Consider the following 19,938-nt stretch of genomic DNA (forward strand, 5'->3'; position numbering starts at 1 on the left):
ATAAAACAATGAAGGAATGAACCTAGTAAATCTTTCGACATATGGCAAACATTTATCCAGGCTTATTTGTTACACCAGTTGTGTAATTAAGTAAATGCGGCGAGGCAGTTGTTTTCCAATGAGCAAACAAGTAATCAGGTTTTATATGACGTTTGGAAATTGCATTGTGGGGAATGAACAGATTTGTGGGTTTCAGGGAAACTGATGTGTGCCCAGTCTAAAGAGAGAAAGGTTTTGTTCCAAAAGGCATCCGTCTTGGTGAAGCATATCTGTGCTATATGGGATGACAAAATCCAACATTTTCTTGCAGGTTCGAATATTCCCTTACCTGATTGGTCGGGAATCTGCCTTCGCTGAAAACCTAAAATGGATGGCGTGCGCCAATAAAGGTTTGTGTGTCTTTTGAAGTTGTTTTCTAAATTATGATTCTCATTTGATTTTAATTCCTGCTAATTAGTTCATTCATTATCGTGGCTGGATTTACTGGAGCAGGAAAGGTTCAGTTTAGCGTGCCAGCGCTGTGGGTTTTATCGATTTGACGGCTGGAGGAAATCAGGCGGGTGTTGAGTGCTTGATGGGAGTGTGACGGGCACTGGCTCAGCTCGCAGAGCTGACATGGTGAGGTCAAAGTTCAGCTTAGCCTAAATCACTCTTCCTGTCATCTGGGCTCCTGTGGCTGCTCAGCGCTGATCACTCCCATGTGCACCTTCCACGGATGACTGCACGCAGAATGAGGAACTCGCAGACGCGCGCGCTAGTTCTGCACCTGGAGCCACTGCAGTCAATCTTGTACATTTTCAACACTGCAAAATGGATGTTGTTAACAGAAGACTCCTTGCATGATATATTCATAAAGGGAATTTGAAAACATTTAATGCATCTTATGATCATTTAAATCATATGAATTTATAATACTTCAACTTAATAGTTAATGCTTTTTTGATTATGACACATTTTTATGCAGATTTTGGGAGAGATTAGACAAAATCACAAGGAATAGATTTAAATGTGGTAAATGGAGCAGAGAAAGCATAACTAAAATATTTAATAAATTCACAAGATGGAAGATGTGTAATTTGCAAATGATGGACTTTCGAGTTGTGCTGGTGCAGCTTTCCATGTGATTTTCATTATGCATTATGCACTCTTTAATCGAGTAAACATGATTTGGTAACTTTTGTAATGTACTCTAATACAATAGTGGCCAAAGGTGATTTTAGCCAGGGCATATTTGTGCAATATTTGCTTTTAATGCCACCCCAGGTCCGATTAAACCATCAAAATATCAAGTGTATGGTACAAAATTAGTAACCACAAATTGTTTAAGGTATTTATTTGACAAATTTATTTGGAAAACAACAGTGTATCAGTGAATATATATTTATTAATTTAATATAAATATAATATAAATATTATTTAAAAACGCATAGAAAGAAACTCACAGGAAATAAATCAAACATTGACTACAGTCTAATCAGTTTTTTGTTGATCTCTCTTGTTGTTATTCTGCCTTGACTCAATAAGGTTTGCACATGCGTTGTTTGTAATGCCTCCTTAAATCTTTGCCAACCCTCCTTGACTTTTCCTAGAACGCATACAACATCTTCAATAATATATTTGAATAATGGACTGGACATCACCTTTATCCACTACTGTACAATAATAAATACAGTACACTGTAAAAAGAAAGAAAAAAAAAGAAAATTTTCTGTAGACTGGAAAAACAGAAATATACCGTAAAATATTTTTTTCCTTTAAAATTATAGAATATAAGGATATATATTAAATTGTTTTCTCAATTTTTCTTGTAAATGTGATGTCTTTTTCTGTAATTTTATAGTTTTTGACCGTATTTTAAAATAGAAACTTTAAAAAAAGAAATCTTGTAAAAAGTATATTTGCGGTCTTTTTCTGTAATTTTACGGTTTTTGATTGTATTTTAAAAAAATACATAAAAAATCTGTAAAAAAACAGTAAAATTCCGGGGGAGGGGTTATATATTTTACGTGGAAAACCTGTAAAATTACAGTTCTTTTTACAGTGATATATATAATATTTTCTATATATGTTGTCAATTGTGTGTTTTGCACAGGTTATTTCAGTCAGATCTCAACGCTGACAGACGTGCAGGAGAACGTCATGAGATATTTGCATGTGATGAGCAGACCGAAAGTCATCGACCATGAACATGACACAGTATGGACTGAAGCTTATGTGGACAGCGCAGTAAGTATCAACCTCATCATTTGTCTATGATTGTGTGTATAAAAATATTACCATGGTAACGCTAGTTTCCTTTAAAAATTGTTGTTACGAAATTAAAAGTGTGCTATGTTACTACTTCTTACATTAGTAACTATCAAAATCAAGCAGAAACTATCCTTATCATGGTGACTTTTTTAAAGGGTTGTATTGTCTAAAATCGAATAATATTTTCTCTCCTGTGGTTTTGTGTGGTTGTGTATTTTTACAACCGTTCCATGTGATACTCTGTAGCTTTGTTAATGCACTGAAGCACACAAGACGTTCTTCTATTCAGCGAACAGTAGGAGAACAGAAACAGGTCCCACACCGTGCAGTGTGTCTCTTGTATGTGTGTTGACGTGAGCACATGTCAATGACGCGTATTATTTTTCTCCCTGTGTCCTTATAGCTCGCACAGGCGCACAAGGTAACAGTCGTAACCGGTGTCTCTGTGGCTCCGTTCCTAAATCTAGTGAGCTGCCTACAAAAGAATCACATTAAGACAACAGACACGTTACTTTTTTGGGCCAAATTCCCAAAGTATCCCATCGAAAGCATAATGTACTGTGACAATCTTTATGACAAATCCAAGATGGCAGCTGAAGCAAAAGCATGTGTAATTTTAAATATTCTTAAAATCTGAAAAAATGACTTCGTTTAATGCAATTAGAAATGTATTTATTGAGTTTATATTTTTCTGTGTGCTTAGCATTTTTGCTAGGCTCTACTAAGCATAAAAATGCAAACACTACACTGTATTTTTTTTTAATTGATTCAATTCACTTTAACTGATTTCAAGCCTCTTGTGCGCAGTATATGACATGTGAAGTTGCCGCCTGTAAAAAGGCCAGTTTAGTCATTTTGAGGTTCCATTTCTGTTAGGATGCTGTCTCAAAAGGCAGCTGCCTATGTAGATCGTAGAAAGCAAGGCGGCTCACTAAGGTTTGGAACAGAGCCTGTTTGTGTCCATTCTTTCACGCAAAACCTGGTGTCTTGCAACATTTTCTCATCGTGTTGCCGATCTGTTTTCAGTATTCCGTTTCGGGAATCTGAAACAAATTTGTTGGTGTGGTACAGAATGCTACTGGAAACTCAGGCTGGGGGTATAAAAAGCAAAGAGATAAAAAGAAGGTTTTGAGAGAGGGTAAGATGTGGTCAGAGATCAAGTTTGGCTTACTCTGCTGGGTTTGTGCTATGCCATTCCAACGCTGATAAGACCGACTCACAAACACACACACGCAATGTCTCTGACACCCTCTCTCTCACACACACGCGTTGGCGTGGGGTGTTGGGAATTGTTCTCCGGAGTGTGTTGCTGTATCTTGGCCACTGAGACACCCCATTCATCATTTTGTGGATCATTGCCTTTTATCTCCTGAAGCCGTAATAAAACTGACATTGGAGCAGAGGGGGTGAGAGAGATAGAGAGAGCGAGGGAGAGAGAGAGAGAGAGAGAGAGAGAAAGAAGTGGGGGCTGAGGAAGAGGGAAGCACAAGGTTAATTCACAGATTTCAATTTGGCTCCTGCAGGATACACCTCCAGCGTTCTGCGCAAAGCCAACCCGACTGAACAAATGTTGGACAAAACTCAAACTGAGCTTGAGGATTTTCTTTTAAACGCTCCAATGTGAGGGTGAACACAGACAACCAGAATGCTCTTTGGCGGGACCGAGGGAGATTCTGGCATGTAATTAATTTAGAGAAACAAGCAAAAATCTGCAAATGGAACGAGACAAAACACACATACAGTGCATTTATATGTATGTCTATAACTTTACGAGGCATGTGGGGGAAAAATAGCCACAGGACCGTTAGAATATCTGCTTTTGTGTTTTTTACAGATCTGTAATGATATAAAGGTCATAAAGGAGGCATGTAATGACAATTTACATTTTTTGGTGAACTATTTATTTAATGTTTAACCCTTTTATGTATAGAGGTCACTACAGTGGACAGCTACAGTATCTCTTTAAACAAAATTAAAAAGCCATTCCGTCCACTGAAAATCTCCTCTAGTTTTACATTCCCAAAAAACACAAATAAATAATATAAAATGTGACGTTAATCACATGATCACATGTGGACAACATGCTGCTGTGGAAAAAAAGAAGAGATCAAAGACCATTTTCACCATTTTTTTCACATCTATAGGCATGTGTTTTGGTTAAGTGATCGTTTTTGTTTAATTCTGTGACCTACTAACAATATTTCGCCTATATTTCAAATATAAATTTTCTTTCTATTTGCATTTATTTGCAGAAAATGAAAACTGGAGAAGCAGGTGACAATGACAGATAAGATGCTCTGTATTTTTACACACCTCAAATATTGCAAAGAAAACAAGTTCAGATTCACTTTTAAGCAACACAACAGTTATATTTGTACATGCATTTAGGAAAAGTTTGTAATTATATTTTTATTACGGGAAAAAACTTATCCCAGTTTTTCACATTGGTGTTGGATGACTTTATGTCACTCCTGAGGTTGGATTTGATTGAAATTCAACAGACACTGAACTGGAATGATCACAATCTAGAAATGCCGATTAAATGAACATTTAGAATGATGTCTTCATTTTTTCCACGGCTTCATATTTTACATGTGCAAAAACACATGCAAATTCTTGAATGAATGAATGATTTTTTGCTTAGATTCATTTATCTTTTAAGGATTTTTTGGTACTTTTTTTAAACAGAATAATAGATAAGGAACCTACACTTTGTCTTTATTTCTTTGTTTCCCTCTATAGTAAACAGACACTTATGAATCCTCTCCATGGCTGTGGTCAGACACACTCATAATGCACACACACACTCATAATGCACACACACACACAAGCACACGCACGCACACACACACATACACACACGCACACACACACGTTCTGCAAGCTCATGCGTTAAATCATCTCAACCCTCATCGTATCCGCAGCTGAGCTTACAGTTCAGATTCAGAGATGAGCCATCGTCACCAGATCACCTTTCACTTGTCTACACCTCGCACGGCCATTAATCAAAGCGTTTCTTTGAATATTTCATATACTCTAGCAGAAACGTCCTTATTGTAAAGGCCGGTAGGACGGCGGTATGAACCGGCCGTGGTGTTTAATGTCCATCTGTAATCGGTGCGTTTTTACTGTGCGGTGAGTGTTTGTCAGGTAAACTGAAAAAGATTTTTCTGTCTGTCAGCAGCTTGGAGAGAATAAGGATCCGAGCCCGATGACCACGGTGGCCATGCCTGTGTTTAGCACCAAGAATGAGACGGTGAGTCTCGGTGTGAGATGTCCGTTTCTATTTAAAGGGATTTTTCATCCAAGAACATTCGTTTACATTCTTACATCGTCATTCAACATGTAGACTCACTTTCTTCTGCAGAACACAAAAGAAGATATTTCGAAGAATGTTGGTACCAAACAACAATGGACCATCATTGACTTCCATTGTATGGACACGAAACCACCGAGACATTTCTCAAAATATCTTCTTCTGTGTTCCACAGACGAAAGGGTCACATACAGGTTTCGAGTGACATGAGGGCGAATAAATGAAGACAGAATTTTATTTTTGGGTGACTGTCCCTTTAAATGATCTTCCCACAGAAAAACCAAGGCATCCTGCTGGGCGTCGTAGGCACTGACATCTCCATTCAAGAGTTAATGAAAACCATACCGAAACACAAGGTAGGACCTTATTATCACCGGATAACTGTGAGGAATGTAAAATCAATGTTTATCTCTTCGATTTTACACTCTCCTTGTCTCAAAAGTGGTCGAGGATGCTATCATTTTTTTCCGATCTTATCTTCTCTCTAGCTGGGAATACACGGATACGCTTTTGCCATCACTAATAATGGATATATCCTGACACATCCTGACCTGAGGCCCCTGGTAAGAAGTGACATCTTGTTCCGGACCCGAGCACATATTCAGCATTGTATTAGCGTTATAAATTCCAAATATAGCTCAAATATATACACATAGAAACTGACAAGTCAACATACGTCCACACCCCCCTAAAAACAACAAAAACAACGCAGGCTCAGGTAATCTCCACCCACACGTGTGCTTGTGAGGGCGCTGGTGGGACGCTGTGGTGCATCATGGGAGATGTAGTTTTTTGTAATCCCAACCCTTTTCCTCTGATATATTGCATGCAGGAGTAAAAGCCCATTCATGTGCCTGCCAGGGCTGATCAGAGCACCGAGGTAACTCACCCTTTACAGGGACACCCCTCACCCCGCTCGCGTAACCGTGTCTCTGTGTGTCGTGTGAACGTGTTGCTGTCGCCTCCAGTGCTGCTGTGTATCAGTTTGTGTTTGCGTAGCGGTGGCGTGGCGTGCATCGGTCGAGGCCATTCTGAGTGTGTGTTAAGAGTGTTTGTGTTTTTACAGACCACACTTTATTGTCATTCAATGTGATAAAAGCAATGATTAGCATTTGGTGGATTGATCTGTTCGTTAAGTGTACTTGACAATCTCCTACTTTCTTATGTAAATTGAAAGCCATATTTAGGCCCTGTTCCAAACAACAGTGAGCTGACCATCTAGGGGACAGTTTTAGGCATCTTTGGTGCACCTCTGTGCACGATGCCTTATTTAGCCAAGATTGTAAAGGGATTGTTCACCCAAAAATAACAATTCGGTCATCATTTACTCGCCCTTTTGTCATGTCAAACCTGTATGACTTTCTTTCTTCTGCAGAACACAAAAGAAGATATTTTGAAGAATGCTGTTCACTGGCACCCATTCACATGCATTGGTTTTGTGTCCATACAATGGAAGTGAATGGGGTCCAGTGCTGTTCGGTTACCAACTTTCTTCTTTTTTTGTGTTCTGCGGAGGAAAGAAAGTCGTAACGGTTTGAAATTACAAGAGGGTAAGGAAATGATGACCGAATTTTCATTTTTGGGTGAATTATCACTTTAAGTAAATGTGGTCTATAGATTGACATGCTGCAAACTGGTTTTCATCTCTGACTCTATTATGAATGGATCACATGTCCATTTAAGACAATTCCCCAAATGTATAGCAGAAAGTGCTGTGAAAATATTGGAGTTGGAGATTTTTTAGGATCAAAAATGATTGAAGTTGCATATGGGTAGTTGACAGACTAATATGCAAATTTGTCCTATGGTGTGACAGCAAAAATGTAGAAAATAATGTAGATAAACCTCTCTCTCTTGCTATTTTATATGATAAATATTAATATTAAAAATATAAAACAATGTAATATTAATCGTTTGTTTTCTAAATTTTGCAATGTCACACCATAGGACACTTTATTTGTTTATTTTTTAACTACCATAACAAAACTACATTTGTGTGTGTTATATATTTTTGGTTTTAAATCTGTGGCTTTCGATTTTTTTAGCGTAATATAAACTCTAGTATGCAGCTAGCATCTAGTATACAGGGTAGCCTATGTGGTGACTGTTGCCACTTTGGTTTGCATGCCGTCTCAATGTAGTTGACTATATAGACTCACTATAGCTCACAAAATTTTGTAACAGAGAATTAAATGAGTAATCTTAAACCATTCTGAGAAAGAATGATTATAATCTAACTAACTAAAAGATAAAATAGGTCAGAATTATTTGGCACAACTCGAGACTAAAGTTTCTCAAACCTGCTTGTGGATCCCCAGTGCGGCACATTGGATGTTTCTATTCAATAAAATCTCCACCAAAAGCACTTTTAATAGGTGCTTCGTTTCTTGAATTTGCTCTGAATGTAGTTAGACGGTAAAACTTTACAGTGCTGGCAGGAACAATAAGTGCAGGATTGAGAAACAGTGTCTACCAAACCCACACAGAGAGGCTAATGGCCTATATCAGCACATATGTTTCTGTCTCCATCGTTTTACCCGTATGATCCTAGTATTTGACTGTAACTTTACTGACTTTCTCTAAAGCACTTCCTGTCCTGTCTTTCTCTCTTCCTGCAGTACCAGGAAGGCCAGAAAAGGAAGAAACCCAGTTACAGCAGCGTGGACCTGTCGGAGGTGGAATGGGAGGATAAAGATGATGTTGTATGGACCAGTTTCTGCATTTATATTTATGCATTTGTCTTTTGTTTTAAACAACTCGCACTGAATTCGGAGCGTACATTTGAGCTAGTATTATATTAGCATGTTCAGATTCATGACACTGATAGGAACATGTTCTTCCAGTTACTGCATTTACTATAGCAACACTGTAAATTGCAATTAATTGCACTTTCTAAAAATGTACATATGTTTCGATAAGTATGCTTCGGGCAATGGAGTATATACACACGGGGCGAGGATGCACTTTCTCTAAAATCTCAAAGCCAGCTTTGTCACATCCGGCGCACTTAGCGTCCAAATGGAACTATGGCGTTTTTAACTCAGTTGCCTCAAGATGCACCGAGGATTACGGTCAACGAGTCTAACTGTCCAAACACTACGTCATACATCGACAAGCAAAAAGGAGAAGTGTTTCAAGCTATATAAACAAATGTGAAAAACAACACAAGGTACAATTTTGTACTTGAGGCTTGATCGCAGAGGCACTTAACAATGGTCTGACTAATATAGCCTAGCGCTGAGGTCAATGTTCTTAATTTGGTGGAAAATGACCTCAGCGCTATGAGAGCGGAAGTGGTTTAGCTGGCTGAGATTTTAGCGGAAGTATCATCGCCCCGTGTGCATATACCCCATTGTGGTCTTAAAATACAGCAATAAAGCAACAAAATGCTGGTCACTGCATCATAAATGTGTTTATTTGTAGTTGCGCACAGCAATGGTGAACAGACGGACTGGAACTTTCTCAATGGAAGTGAAAAAAACTGTGGATAAAGGGGTAACTTTTGTTTTTTGTAAGAGTGTTCACAGCTGTAAGATGAATGAAGATAGAATAAAGATAAAACATATCATATCAATTGTTGAAAAAACACCTGACATGTTAAATTTTCTATTTGTTTCCTCAGAAACGCGTGTTGACGATGCACAATGATTATTACTACACTGATATTAAAGGAACTCCATTTAGGTATGTGACGTCTGACAGAAATGGTCGTTATAATGTTATACTCAAATGTTATTTTATGAATATACGCACCCTCTATAAACGTTCCTAAAAGGTTATTTGTCGGGCTATAAAGAACCTTTAACATCAACTGTCACACGAACGGTACTTTGTACTGTAAACAATAGAACAGTAAGAAAGACATTGGGTCTCTTTCGCGTAGATTTTTCATATTTATACGCACATTTGAACTTCTCACGAAAACTTTCCGCCGAATTCACAACACGGGCGTACGCACAGGAATTTGTTCTTAACCTCGGAGCTAATGTTAGTGAATTTGGAGTAAATGAACACATCTGTTCTTACCCTTTCACTATATTTCATCTTAACAACATAAAGAAACGTTACTGTACATGCGCACTTTTGTGACCCCAACTGAACTTCCGGTACACATTCACAAACAATAGAGTGCCTGTAGATTATTTCTCACAACAATCAAAAGAAACCGAGAAGAAGCGTTACTTGGCTAAATGTGTCTCTCCAATATTTTGAATTTAGACTGCGATACCAAGCTCAACCACTAGAGGTCAGTGTACTATACGGTTTCTTTAAATGCGACCGAACTACAGGACCCATTCAACAAATTGTTTATTTAATAAAATGAACATACAACAAAATTCAACAATTTGTTTATTTAATACAATTATTTTACAGTAAAATAAAAATACAATTAATATTAACATAAGTTAAATAAAATATAAATAGTTATATTATCAGACACTAGCCTAACACATAAACCGGAAGTTAACTGGGGGTCAGGAGCACGCGCGTCCGATGAAACGGTCTATAGGCTATGATAAATAGTTTTAAAATTAAATATACATCTAAGCGTAATTATATATATACATATATATATATTGTCCTCCATATAAGTATATAACTATTATCCTAAAGATGAAACATACATTTTGTCATTTTGTGTTCGAGAGAGCAAGAGAGAGAGAGAGAGAGAGAGAGAGAAAGAGACTGGTGATTTTTGCGTACGTGCGCTTTCAGCTGTTCCTATCCTTATTTAGAATAAATTTTAGTATGAAAGTTTTGAATCACGATTTGTTCGTGGAACATTCGTACGCAAGTTTCAAGCATAATTTTGTGCGTACGCATGCTTAGGGAATGAGACCCATTGTTCTTACAAACACCTGTTTAAAATGATGGGAAGGTTAATTTTTGATTTGATGTTATGTGTGTGTGTGTGTGTGTGTGTGTGTGTGTGTGTGTGTGTGTAGTGTAGGTGTGGCTCTCTCTCGTGGACATGGCAAATACTTCTTCAAAGGCAATGTTTCACTTGAAGCAGGTGAGAATTTGCATTAGGTGATGCTGATTTAAGATCTTTCCTCTATGTCTGAGCACATCAATTTCTTAAGATCCTGTTCTTTTCTAAAATATCACAGTGCCTCTTTTACCCACATCTTAACATGTTGCTAGGGACAGACTCTCCCTCTCTCTCTCTCTCTATCACCACACTCCACATTCACATCTTTAAACCGCTCAGAAGCGTTCCAGATGCCTGCTGTTCTGCTGTAATCCTCTTTAATCCACATGTTTTAGGTCTGCATGACTTGGAGCAACCCGATGTTGCCTTAGCTGATGAATGGTAAAGATCCAACATTCCATTATTAACACTCAAAATACAGCACCGAAAGTAATATTACACCCTGTACTGTATTATAAATCACACCCGTCAGTGTATATTGTGCTTTCATTGTTTTGGTTTCAGGACGTACTGCAACACAGATGAGCACCATGAGCACCGTCACCTCTCGCAAGTTCAGGCCATCAAACTCTACATGACCAGCCGTAGACCTCACCTTAAATGTGAGCTGCAAATGCACCCCTACATCAGACTACATCAGACTACATCAGACAAGGGACAGTTCGCCAAAAAATGAAAATTCTGTCATCAGTTACTCACCCTCAGATTGTTCCAAATCTGTATAAATAAAGAGAACAAAGAAATGTATACAGATTTGGAACAACCTGAGGGTGAGTAACTGATGACAGAATTTTCATTTTTGGGTGAAGTATCCCTTTAAAGGAACAGGACACCTAAAATTCACAGTCAAGTTGAATCAGCAATGACGGTTTAGGGACGGTGGCTTTGTTCTTCTTTTCTTATCTTATTTTTAAACCCCTCATTCCCACTTTCCCTAACCAAACAAGCCATTTTTTTCTCTTTTAATGTTTGTTTGAAAATTGTGTTTTATTGAAAAAGTTAGTAAATGGGTTACGAGTAGAGATGCACCGATGTATCGGCCGATAATCGGTGTCGGTTGATAAAATATAATTTTCAAGCTATCCGCCGATAGTTAAAAAACAGCCGATGATCAGGGCCGATATATCCTGTCAATCAAAAGAGGACAAGAAAATGCAACGAATTTGCGCTCTATTGAAAATTTTAGAAAAATTATCAGTTTGACGTTCAATATTAATAGTCATTATATGAATTAATAACATTCATAAAGTTAATAAACGTTAATTTAATCTTCAGAATTTAGTAAATGCAAGTTAATATAACACCAAACTATCGGCAGATATCGCTTTGAATAGTCGGCTATGGGTGGAGAAATTTAGTATCGGTACATCTCTAGTTACGACTCTGAGTACCTTTTCATCTTGACCATATTACAAATATTGACTTTTATGAAACTTCATTAAATCCATTAAAAATATAACTAGATTTGTACAGAAGTTTAAATTCTGTATTAGTTTTTATAATTTAAGACAGCACTGCAGCCGATTAAAACTAGTTTCAGTCAATAATCGAATAATTGTACTGCAGTATAGCGTGTGCTTCTGCCAAGTTCTGCATTGTCCTTTACATAGATCTTTAACCTTGCTTACGAATGACTAATGTTGTTTAAACCCTGTTCCCATTAAAGTTAGTGTCTAGAGTATTGAGGAATGTGTAAATGTCCTCTCTGGTAGGTGACAGAGAGCTGATACAGCAGGTTCTCTTCGATGCCGTGGTCACGGCGCCTTTAGAAGCGTACTGGACCGGACTGGCCCTCAACAAGTCTGAGTGAGTATGGACATCACTTTGACTTGGTTATATTTACTAAAGTAGACATTTGAAAGTGCAATGTTGTGATTTATTTAAAGGGGTACATGTTTATCCATATCAACACTCCTATTTTGTGGATACTGTATGTAATGTCAACTTGTGATTTGTACAGAAATTCTGATAAAGGGGTTGAAATCGCCTTCCTCGGTACCCGCACTGGGCTCTCTAGAACCAACCTGTTTGTCGCTCCAGAGCAGCTGACCAATCAGTGAGTCCCAATACAAATGACCAACCAATGACAGATTCCAATTAAAAAGCAGCACACCTGATGAAGTATTTTGATAAATCAGTCAAATGTCCTTCATCCTCGCAGAGATTTTCTCACGGCTGAAGATAAAGAGGGCGTCTTTAACGCGGATCATTTTCCTCTGTGGTATAAGAGAGCGGCAGAGCAGGTGCCCGGCACCTTTGTTTATTCTATTCCTTTTGGTTCAGGTAAGATATTAAAGCACAGAAAATACCAGAAGAGATTGTTGTTATGAACAGAACTGCCATGCAACATTACATCCAGCATCTTAATGATATCATGCAGTGGGATACAGAAAAATCCTCTGAAGTCTGTTATTCATGAGTGTGTATATGGGATTTTAATAAAATCCCCATTTCATGGTGATGACTCATTATGACTGCATTTCTATACAAGATTATGTTCATTACGTACACGAGTTTGACTGGTTTCTAATTTTTGGAACTGAATGAGTTCACGGCAGAATGAATGAAAACCATCAGTGTCATCGGTGAGAAAAGTCACAGCATCAGTGCACCAAAACCTCAAAACTTAAGCCGAGCGGTTGAAATAGTGATGTCTGCATTGACAAGCATCATTAACCATCAATATAACCAACAATAATCTGGTGCTTTTGTTCTTTTTTTCTTTTTAACAGCATCCAGTAATAAGTAGCTCTGTCTCAAATCTTGTGATAACACTTACGATAAGCTTTGATGTGAATCTTAAAGGGTATGTTGTTATCCTCTTGTCATTCAAAACCTCTATATTACTTAACACAAAAGAAGATATTTTGAGAAATGTCTCAGTGGTTTTGTGTTCATACGGAAATCAATGGTATGTTGTAATCCTCTTGTTGTTCAAAACCTGTATATGAGTTTACACAGAAGAAGATATTTTGAGAAATGTCTCAGGGGTTTAGTGTTCATACGGAAATCAATGCACTGATGATGTGACTTTTCTCGATTCAAATGTGTCTGGTTACCAACATTCTTCAAAATATCTTCTTTTTTGTTCTACACAAGAATAAAAGTCATTCAGGTTTGGAATGACATTAGAATAATTAATTAATTAAAGAATGTTCGTTTTTGTGTAAACTGTCCCTTTAAGACCTGAAGTTTTATGGCACATCAGAAAACGTTGATGTGATGAAAGCTGGATGCTGTTGATTTAATACTAGTGTGTCTGTGTGTATCGAGCGCCTGCGGTTTGTTACTATAGCTACACTGTACTGCTTTTCTCACGCACCCTGTCTGCTTATCTCTCTTCCTTCGCCTGTAATTAATGTGCCCTACTTTTACATTCACACTATCTGTGAGTCTGCGTGTGTGGAGACAGATCAGAATCATTACAACCCACTCTTGGCTCTTGGGCTCCAGCATTGATATTCCTTCTTTTCAGATCAGACACTTTATCTAATATGCCTGTGTTGCCGTATATTATCTCAGTTTTATCATGTAAGTGAGTGTTTGTTTCAATCCCATGCTGCTTTTGATGTGAAAATGCAAACTAAGGAGCAGCTCTAATGGATTTATGCTTATAAATATGCAGATGTATGGCGTCATCTGGTGGTTGTAAGAAAAATACATTTAGTGGTTGTCACTTGGTTTCGCTTCAGTAACCACATGTTTAGTATACTGGGCATCAAGTGCTTGATTTAGGTGATTGACAATGACAGTCAGAAGGTTCATTTGTGTTTTTACTTTTTAGGGGGAGAAAATAAAAGTGTGGTTTTGGCCAGCACTGCTATCCAGCTACTGGATGACAGAAAGTCTCCTATAGTGGCAGGTACACATCCTCTTAATGCAAAGTATTGTGAACCAATGGAGTGTAAATATATTCTTGGTCAAAGTTGAACTGAATTCCATCGAACGCTGCTAAACGCCATTATACCAAATGTGTTTTTTATGACATTCAAAGCCGTAGGAATTCAAATGAAGCTGGAATTTTTTCAGAGAAAATTCTGGACTGCCAGTCGACAGGTGAGCACACGTATTCGCTCATACAAATATTGTACATGTTTATTAAACCAGTCAGCTGTAGTTAAAGATTTTCACCCATAAATTAACATTCATTTTTGCACCCTCGGGTTGTTCCGAACCGGCATACATTTCTTTGATCTGCTGAACACAAAGGAAGATATTTGGAAGAATGTCAGTAACCAAACAGATCTCATCCCCCATTGACTGCCATAGTAGGGAAAATCACTGACATTCTTCCAAATATCTTCCTTCGTGTTTAGCAGAACAAAGAATTTTGCACAGGTATGAAATGACAAGACGGTGAGTAAATGATGACAGAATTTCATTTTTGGGTGAAGTATCTCTTTAAGAAAAAATATGTGCTGTACATAAATGGCATTAATGTATAAAGACTTGTATATCTTTTCACACAGTGTAATGCTCTGGATGGCAAATGCATCATCAGTTGTGATAATGAGGTAAATGACTAATGAGTGAATGAGTAGACTAAGTGCCTGTTCGAAGGAGGTTTGTAGTGTTTAATGAAGAACACAAGTAGTTTCGGTCATTTTCTTTTACATCGAGTGCAGAATATTAGATTTACATTTACAATAAGGTTTGATTGTTTAAACCGCACAGTAATCAATGGGAATAACACATTTGACATTAGAATTTTAACTTGACATTTCACTTTTGACACATGTTTGGTTGATCTCATAGCATTGTACACATGTTGTCCAGATGCATTACATTACATATTAAATCATAAAATGTTCACTATAATATCTGGGCATTATATTATGCAACACGCCTCAATGCAATAAAACACAGTCGTGGAATAACTTTGATATTTTTATTATCACGGTTTTCTCATCACACTTGTTATGTTTATGTGCATGTTGTCATGAGGTAGCAGTTTTATTTGTTCTCCTGGATGCAGTAATAAAGCTCGGAATCTTCTCACCCTCTCTTAGGACATTAAATGTTATCTTATAGACAACAATGGCTTCATACTGGTCTCTGAAGAAGTTTCTCAGGTAAGATATACTTTAAAATACCAAGTAGAGTAAAATGATTTAGCTTTAGCGTCAGAGATTAGATTAGCTGAAATTGTTCATGTTGTGTTTCTTACAGACAAATCTGTTCTTTGGTGAAGTAGAGGGAGCCGTCATGAACAAACTGCTTCTCATGGGCTCTTTTAAAAAGTGAGCCACTAACAAGATACTCACAAATGCTCGATTGTTAGTGAACTACACAAGTGTCTCATATTTATGTTAAAATACACAGGCTTTATACACTTTTCACACAGTTAACCCTGGCTATAATTCATAATCTTATCATTGCAATCTTGCTTAGCGCTGTTCATATTTCTAACCAATAGATGGCAGCATATCTTATTTGCACATTTATGCACAGGTCAGTTTTAAAAAGTGTTAAAATATTACAATTGAATTATACTAAATAATAAAAAATAATGAAATCATTTATTTTTTAGTTAAAATATTTGCCATTACTGTAATTCTTTTGATGTAGGCTACCCCTGAATACAGTTCACCTTTAAATGACGTTAAAATTGATCTCCTTACCCATCTATACTGCATTTTTTAAAGATCAAACTTAAGCAAAAATCCAACTAAAAGCGTGCACATCTAGCAGGAAGAAAGCTCAATGAGGGTGCTCAACCGCAGGAAATCAAAAAAAAAGAAAAAGTTGGCACACCGCAGCTCTGAAAGTAGAACAAATATTTATTGCGTATGGTCACCACAAGTTATGTTTCAAGCCTTGTGGGTCTTCATCGGCCAGTGAACTCTCAAGTAGGCCCTTATAGACCATAGAGACATAACATGAGCACAGCAAACAAATGAACTAGATTAAAAGTAAAATCCAAAGGTTTTCATGCTTTAAAGTCCAGTGTCCAGTGTGCCAGTCCAGCTCCAGTGTGTCAACTTGTCCTATTTGTAATTAATAAGCTGTTTTTCTATGGCTAACCAAAATATGAAAAGTAAAAAATACTTCTGCTTTTGCTCTTGTAGGATCACTTTATATGACTACCAGGCTCTGTGTAAGGGGTACGCAGGCAGCAGTGACAGCGCTTACAATCTATTAGACGTGAGTACAGTATTCTGTCAAGTGTACTGTAGTGTTTCACTTTCTACTGACACACTTCACTCTCTTTTACAGCCCTTCACCACCGTGAAATGGCTTCTGACTGAACTTGTCATGTGAGTTAAAAGACTTATACCATAAAATAGTTATTGAAGGCTTGGGATTTGGTCACTGTGAGTGAGACGCGTGTCTTTATCACAGATTTCTGCTGGAGTTTAATCTGTATAGCTGGTGGAACTGTGGCTCTACAGTAAACGGTATTTTATATGCTACACGATCATTTTTCCATTACTTATATGTGAACGATCAGGAGGAGATATGTATAATGGACTAATAATCCTATACATGCTGTTTAACAACTGGAACCAGACAGCACAGGCACACATAACCGATTTTCATTATTGTAATACAGCAAAATATCTTAATGGCTCTTATTATTTTCGTTTGATTTAGGGGAGATATAACCTGGACTTTTTAATATTGTCCCAATTCTATTTGCCATGTTGAATTACCCTTATAAAGCTAAATGATTTAGTGTGTTTTAATTGTCCAGCTCAGAGATCTCAGAGGACGATGATGGTTCCATGCGACACCGAGTATCCAGCATTCGTGTCTGAACGCACCATCAAAGAGACGACGGGCAATATCGACTGTAATGGCTGTATACGGTGAGCAAGTTTGTGCATGTCTTGTGTGTGTTTGTGTCCTTTTTTAGTAGACTTTTTGCATCGTTTATTCATTTTAAATGGTTCTGATGTCAGTTGCATCACTTAGTTGCCAGTGTAGTAACACCAAAGCTCATGCAAATGATGTTCTCACACACAGAAAATGTTTGCTACTTCCTCTGTGAAAAATTTGCGTTCATATTTAGACGCACTAGCTGAAAGACCCCGATGGGTAAATATTGTTATTAGGTTCTGTTAAGTGAGTACGATTAAATCTATGACGATGAAAAATGTTCATAGTGCCATTTGAAATGTCCTAAAACTGATTCGTATTTTCATTTTCATAGATAAAGTACAGTATACACATCATATACTGTATATGAATATACATAGTTATATATAGTTTATATTTAAATGAACTAATAGTTTGTTTGGCCGTATGAAATTCAATATTTTTCACCACCTGATTATTCATTAAATGTATCAGCGCAAATGTTCGAAACATTTACAAAAATAATTCTCACACCCACCCTCTCATCTAATAAAATGTAAAAGCATTTAGCATGACACCAACCCCCCCGGCCCACTTATCACCTATATTTGATTTTAAATATTTATTAGTAAATTTTAAGATTAAGATTAATAATAGGTGTAGAAGAATTGTTCTTAGTTTGTTAGCTAATGTAGTTAAAACATTGTAAAGTAGTCCCAGTTATGTCATGGATTATTATGAGAACTAAGAAGACGGCTCACAGTATCCCTGTACTATCACATGCTTATACCCTACCTTAAACATTCTTGCTGAAACATTCATCTTTTTTTCTTATACAGTATATATTACAGTATATGCATTCTTTGAGGATATTATATTGTATGTACAGTATTTATATTGCTAGAGCTGTTCAATTATATTTAGCATTATGTCTAATTTAAGTTCTTAAATTCTTCGTAATGTATTTTTATTTGTTTATATTCTACTTAACAGTATATTAAAAATATTTATATCAGCTTTTTGCATTCTAAAGAATGTGTGTGTCTGTTTTAAATTTCGGATGAAACCATTGTTTATACTTATTACGGTACAACAATCTATTTTGAAATACTGTTTCTCAGAAACAAGTCCTGTATAAAAATAAATCTCACATCCTCTTTTCTCTGTCTCTCATTCAGCACATTTGTCATACAACAAATTCCCAGCAGTAACCTGTTTATGGTGGTGGTTGAGAATAAATGTGACTGTAGCTTCGCCCCCCGTGTTACCATGGAACCCATCGAGATCATTTATATCCTTTAAGTGGTTAAAACAGATACTGTATATGATGACTCAGTTTATGGATCTGTAGATCTGAACACACTAGTATTTTTTACACATCAGCCTTGACCATTGAGCACATAACGAGTCTCTGAAATGTGACAGACTGAAGTTTCAGAAGGACCGCAGACGACCGCAGTCCTGCCATCCCTTTCATCCACAGGTACTCTGTGTGACCGTCTTCATATCATTTTTTGTCTATACAAGACTCAACATGCAGAACTAAACAACTACCGTAAAATCTGTCTGCTAACCCTGACCGTATTTTGTTTTCTACAGGAGAACGCTGTGGAATGTGGTTCAGCAAACACGCTGAATTTTTCGTTGGTGGCCATTCTATTCTCTGTACTCTCCTTGCTTATCAGCAGGTGACCTCTGACCCCGGCCTCGACCGTTAGGCTTATTTACACCCAATCAGAGAGCCATATGCTTCTGCCAAACATGAAAACTCAGCCCACAGAGACAAAAATCATCTTTGTGATGTCTGAATTACTAAGGATAGATGATATTTATTACTGTCAAAGACTTTGTTAGAATCTGTTGTGTTTTATTCTTACATACTGTATGGACAAATGAATAGATCTGCCAGCCGTCACAGCTAAGCGCAGTCCATGTAGCTGTGTAGCCTCGAGATAATTATATACTCGACGTTAGTCTTATTCTGTACTGTCTTAAGCACAGAGGAAAGCTGAGTAAATGTGTTATTCGTGTCGGTATTATTTGCCTGCCTCCCAGTTCGATTCAGAATTTAATTAAACTCTGAAGATGCATGACGTGAAAAAATAGGAATATTTCACATTGCTGTTTGTAAGAATAGCGTACATCGTCATCAAGCGATGAGATGTGGGTTCTTCACAAACTTGAAAAAGTTTTGCCTGCTTAAAGTATTTGGAAAATGCCTTTTGATTGTTTTATCCCTTTACATCAAAGGAAAGCCATGTTATGTAAATAAAAGCATATTTTCCATCAGTTTCCGTCTGTCATTTAATTCTGACCTGTGATTTGCAATAGACAAATACACAAGTTATGATAGCACCCGACAATTAGACGAAAAAGTTTAGTGATATTTTAGAGCAGTAAGCGTTTTATTTATAAGTGGTTTTACATTTTGTATTGAATAGCCTACTTATAACTGTTGTGTGTTTGTGTTTATGGCTTACTTGTTTTTTTAAGAGTTTTTTTAACCAAAAAGCAACCACCACCACATTTATTATAGTCTTATCACAATAACTTGTATAACCATGATATTTATTATAGCAAAGCCATCATAAGGTAATCCATCTGCCAATAACCAGGGCTAAATATACTTTACCCATAGGCT

General features: G+C 37.1%; 1 protein-coding gene across 1 annotated transcript in view; it reads left to right on the forward strand.

Annotated features, from left to right (window-relative positions):
• The window catches only part of cacna2d3 (calcium channel, voltage dependent, alpha2/delta subunit 3), a 35,517-nt gene extending 15,940 nt beyond the window's left edge, over positions 1–19,577 (forward strand). The window contains exons 12-38 of the mRNA XM_057362764.1: positions 311–389; positions 2,093–2,226; positions 2,654–2,671; positions 5,432–5,506; positions 5,842–5,922; positions 6,055–6,129; positions 8,185–8,268; positions 8,990–9,061; positions 9,189–9,250; positions 10,513–10,580; positions 10,835–10,880; positions 11,004–11,101; positions 12,212–12,305; positions 12,460–12,555; positions 12,661–12,782; positions 14,284–14,361; positions 14,494–14,555; positions 14,969–15,013; positions 15,509–15,571; positions 15,669–15,739; positions 16,568–16,643; positions 16,716–16,756; positions 16,842–16,897; positions 17,194–17,308; positions 18,476–18,588; positions 18,698–18,780; positions 18,897–19,577. Of these exons, the coding sequence (XP_057218747.1) occupies positions 311–389; positions 2,093–2,226; positions 2,654–2,671; positions 5,432–5,506; positions 5,842–5,922; positions 6,055–6,129; positions 8,185–8,268; positions 8,990–9,061; positions 9,189–9,250; positions 10,513–10,580; positions 10,835–10,880; positions 11,004–11,101; positions 12,212–12,305; positions 12,460–12,555; positions 12,661–12,782; positions 14,284–14,361; positions 14,494–14,555; positions 14,969–15,013; positions 15,509–15,571; positions 15,669–15,739; positions 16,568–16,643; positions 16,716–16,756; positions 16,842–16,897; positions 17,194–17,308; positions 18,476–18,588; positions 18,698–18,780; positions 18,897–18,989 (2,100 nt within the window). The 3' untranslated portion in view covers positions 18,990–19,577. The remainder of the gene's footprint in view (positions 1–310; positions 390–2,092; positions 2,227–2,653; positions 2,672–5,431; positions 5,507–5,841; positions 5,923–6,054; positions 6,130–8,184; positions 8,269–8,989; positions 9,062–9,188; positions 9,251–10,512; positions 10,581–10,834; positions 10,881–11,003; positions 11,102–12,211; positions 12,306–12,459; positions 12,556–12,660; positions 12,783–14,283; positions 14,362–14,493; positions 14,556–14,968; positions 15,014–15,508; positions 15,572–15,668; positions 15,740–16,567; positions 16,644–16,715; positions 16,757–16,841; positions 16,898–17,193; positions 17,309–18,475; positions 18,589–18,697; positions 18,781–18,896) is intronic.
• Positions 19,578–19,938: the final 361 nt, after the last annotated feature.

Source organism: Triplophysa rosa, linkage group LG20 (assembly GCF_024868665.1).
Source record: "Triplophysa rosa linkage group LG20, Trosa_1v2, whole genome shotgun sequence".
Lineage (NCBI taxonomy): Eukaryota > Metazoa > Chordata > Actinopteri > Cypriniformes > Nemacheilidae > Triplophysa > Triplophysa rosa.